Source organism: Dipodomys merriami, unplaced genomic scaffold (genome assembly GCF_024711535.1).
Source record: "Dipodomys merriami isolate MVZ:Mamm:240054 unplaced genomic scaffold, mDipMer1.0.p SCAF_730, whole genome shotgun sequence".
NCBI lineage: Eukaryota > Metazoa > Chordata > Mammalia > Rodentia > Heteromyidae > Dipodomys > Dipodomys merriami.
The window spans coordinates 150,364-153,799 of NW_027206325.1; the positions used below are offsets into that span (position 1 = coordinate 150,364).

A 3,436-nucleotide genomic window follows, 5' to 3' on the forward strand; every position below is an offset into this window, starting at 1 on the left:
GGGGGATGCAGGTCGTCAAGGCAACTCACCCAGGGACCGGAAGTGATGTCCTGTGGAGTCTGGTCGCCAAGGCAACGTACTCAGAGACCGGAAGTGGCGTCCTGGGGGATGCTGGTCGCCAGGGACACCTGCTCAGAGACCGGAAGTGACGTCCTGTGGCGTCTGGTCCCCAAGGCAACCCATCCAGGGACCGGAAGTGGCATCCCCAGACACCGGAAGTGACATCCAGAGACCGGAAGTGGCGTCCAGGGCATCATGATTTAATACACATCCATCGTCTCGCTCCTCCTGGGCCTCTTCTTCCTCCTGGGCCCTGGGGAGGGGCGGGGCCAGCGCTGGTGGGCGTGGCCTGGGAGGCACGACTGGATGGGCGTGGCTAAAGGAGCTGGGGGGCGTGGCCTCAGGCCTCCCTGGCGCTGTGGGCGGGGTTTGGTGGGCGTGGCCTCGCAGACACGGGTGGTGGGCGTGGCCTGGGACCTCCTGGGCGTGGCCCAGCAGCCGTTTCTCAGTGGGCGTGGCCTGTGGACCCTGTGGGCGTGGCCTGGAAGCCTTTTCTCAGTGGGCGTGGCCTACAGAAGCGGTAGGCGTGGCCTGGGAGTCCCTTGCGCGTGGGTGGCGCCTGTGGGCGAGGCCTGGCCGCCTTCTAGCCGTTGTGGGCGTGGCCTGGCGCCTATGGGCGTGGCCTGGAAGCCCTTTCTCAGTGGGCGTGGCCTGCAGAAGCGGTGGGCGTGCCCTAGGAGTCGACTGGGCGTGGGAGGCGCCTGTGGGCGTGGCCTAGAAGCCATTTTCTCGGTGGGCGTGGCCTGCAGAAGTGATGGGTGTGGCCTAGACGCCTTCTGGCCCTTGTGGGCGTGGCCTGGCGCCTGTGGGCGTGGCCTGGGCTCTTCCAGGCGGGTGTGGGCGTGGCCTAGCAGCCGTTGCTCAGTGGGCGTGGCCTCCAGAAGCGGTGGGCGTGGCCTGGGCGCCTTCTAGTCGTTGTGGGCGTGGCCTGGGTTCTTCCAGGCGCCTGTGGGCGTGGCCTAGCAGCCGTTTCTCAGTGGGCGTGGCCTGCAGAAGCGGTGGGCGTGGCCTGGGAGTCCCGTGCGCGTGGGTGGCGCCTGTGGGCGTGGCCTAGCGCACAGTCACATGCTGGGGGCGTGGCCTAGAAGCCATTTCTCAGTGGGCGTGGCCTGCAGAAGCGGTGGGCGTGGCCTAGGAGTCGACTGGGCGTGGGAGGCGCCTGTGGGCGTGGCCTAGAAGCCATTTTCTCGGTGGGCGTGGCCTGCAGAAGTGATGGGCGTGGCCTGGGACCCAATAGGCGTGGCCTAGCAGCCATTTCTCAGTGGGCGTGGCCTGCAAGAGGGATGGGCGTGGCCTAGACGCCTTCTGGCCCTTGTGGGCGTGGCCTGGCGGCTGTGGGCGTGGCCTAGAAGCCATTTACTCGGTGGGCGTGGCCTGCAGAAGCGGTGGGCGTGGCTTGGGCTCTTCCAGGCGCCTGTGGGCGTGGCCTAGAAGCCTTTTCTCGGTGGGCGTGGCCTGTAGAAGTCATGGGCGTGGCCTAGGCGCCTTCGAGCCGTTGTGGGCGTGGCCTAGCGCACAGTCACATGCTGGGGGCGTGGCCTAGCGCGGCCTCACGGCCCGGGGGCGTGGCCTGGCGCCTGTGGGCGTGGCCTAGCAGCGGTTTCTCAGTGGGCGTGGCCTGCAGAAGCGCTGGGCGTGGCCTGGGAGTCCCGTGCGCGTGGGTGGACCCTGTGGGCGTGGCCTGGCTGCCTTCTCGCCGTTGTGGGCGTGGCCTGGGGCTTGTGGGCGTGGCCTAGAAGCCAGTACTCAGTGGGCGTGGCCTCCAGAAGCGCTGGGCGGGGCCTGGGAGTCCCGTGCGCGTGGGTGGACCCTGTGGGCGTGGCCTAGAAGCCATTTACTCGGTGGGCGTGGCCTGCAGAAGCGCTGGGCGTGGCCTAGACGCCTTCGAGCCGTGGTGGGCGTGGCCTAGCGCACAGTCACATGTTGGGGGCGTGGCCTAGAAGCCATTTCCTCGGTGGGCGTGGCCTGGGGCGCCTGTGGGCGTGGCCTACCAGCCGTTGCTCAGTGGGCGTGACCTCCAGAAGCGCTGGGCGGGGCCTGGGAGTCCCGTGCGCGTGGGTGGACCCTGTGGGCGTGGCCTAGCAGCCGTTGCTCAGTGGGCGTGGCCTGCAGAAGCGATGGGCGTGGCCTAGACGCCTTCGAGCCGTTGTGGGCGTGGCCTAGCGCACAGTCACATGCTGGGGGCGTGGCCTAGCGCACAGTCACATGCTGGGGGCGTGGCCTAGCGCGGCCTCACGGCCCGGGGGCGTGGCCTGGCGCCTGTGGGCGTGGCCTAGCAGCCGTTGCTCAGTGGGCGTGGCCTGCAGAAGCGGTGGGCGTGGCCTGGGAGTCCCGTGCGCGTGGGTGGCGCCTGTGGGCGTGGCCTGGACGCCTTCTAGCCGTTGTGGGCGTGGCCTGGCGCTTGTGGGCGTGGCCTAGAAGTCCCGTGCGCGTGGGTGGCGCCTGTGGGCGTGGCCTGGGCTTGTGGGCGTGGCCTACAAGCCAGTACTCAGTGGGCGTGGCCTGCAGACGCGGTGGGCGTGGCCTAGCGCTGCCTAGACGCCTTCGAGCCGTTGTGGGCGTGGCCTGGGAGTCCCGTGCGCGTGGGTGGCGCCTGTGGGCGTGGCCTGGCGGGTGTGGGCGTGGCCTGGCGCGCCGTCACGTGCTGGGGGCGTGGCCTAGCGCGTCCTCGCGGCCCGGGGGCGTGGCCTGAAGGGCTGGGCGTGGCCTGGCCGCCATGTTCTCGGTGGGCGTGGCCTGTGGCGCGCTGGGGGCGTGGCCGGGGCGGCCCGCGTGCGCGCTGACGTCACGGCGCGGCGAGGCGGCGGCTCTGGGCCCAGAGCGCGCGCTGCAGGTCGGGATCCCGCGCCCGCGCGTGCGCACTGGCCTCCGCCGCGCCCGCCCCGCCCCCGGCGCGCATGCGCAGCAGCCGCCCGCCGCCCCGCGCCGCCCCCGGCGCCGCCGCCGCCCACGCCAGCAGCCACGACGCCTCGGCGGGGGCCTGCGGACGGACGGACGGACGCAAGGTCAGAAACAGGCCGGAGAGCGCCAGCCCCGCCCTCCCCAGGGGGGAAACCGGAAGTCCCGCCCACCAAGGGGACGGAAAACCCCGAAGACCGGAAGTCCCGCCCACCCAGGGTAGGAAAAGGCCGAAAACAGGAAGTCCCGCCCACCCCTGGGATTAAAAAGGTCGAAAACCGGAAGTCCCGCCCACCAAGGGGACGAAAATACAAGAAAACAGGAAGTCCCGCCCACCCCTGGGATTAAAAAGGTCGAAAACCGGAAGACCCGCCCACCCTGAGGAGGAAAACCCTGAAGACCGGAAGTCCCGCCCTCCCCGGGGGGAACACCGGGAGTCCCGCCCACCAAGGGGAGGAAAAAACAAGAAAACCGGAAG

General features: G+C 70.1%; 1 protein-coding gene and 1 long non-coding RNA gene across 2 annotated transcripts in view; both read right to left on the bottom strand.

Annotated features, from left to right (window-relative positions):
- Positions 1-239: 239 nt before the first annotated feature.
- On the bottom strand, positions 240-2,929 carry LOC138818297 (uncharacterized). The gene is made up of 2 exons (XR_011369057.1): positions 826-2,929; positions 240-774 (listed from the first exon to the last, which is right to left on the bottom strand). It is a non-coding gene; the product is annotated as an uncharacterized lncRNA (long non-coding RNA).
- Positions 2,930-2,944: 15 nt separating this feature from the next.
- The window catches only part of Dhrsx (dehydrogenase/reductase X-linked), a gene marked incomplete at its 3' end in the record, with an annotated part of 10,578 nt that continues 10,086 nt past the window's right edge, over positions 2,945-3,436 (bottom strand). Inside the window, exon 7 of the mRNA XM_070009287.1 lies at positions 2,945-3,040. Coding sequence (XP_069865388.1) covers positions 2,945-3,040 — 96 coding nt within the window. The remainder of the gene's footprint in view (positions 3,041-3,436) is intronic.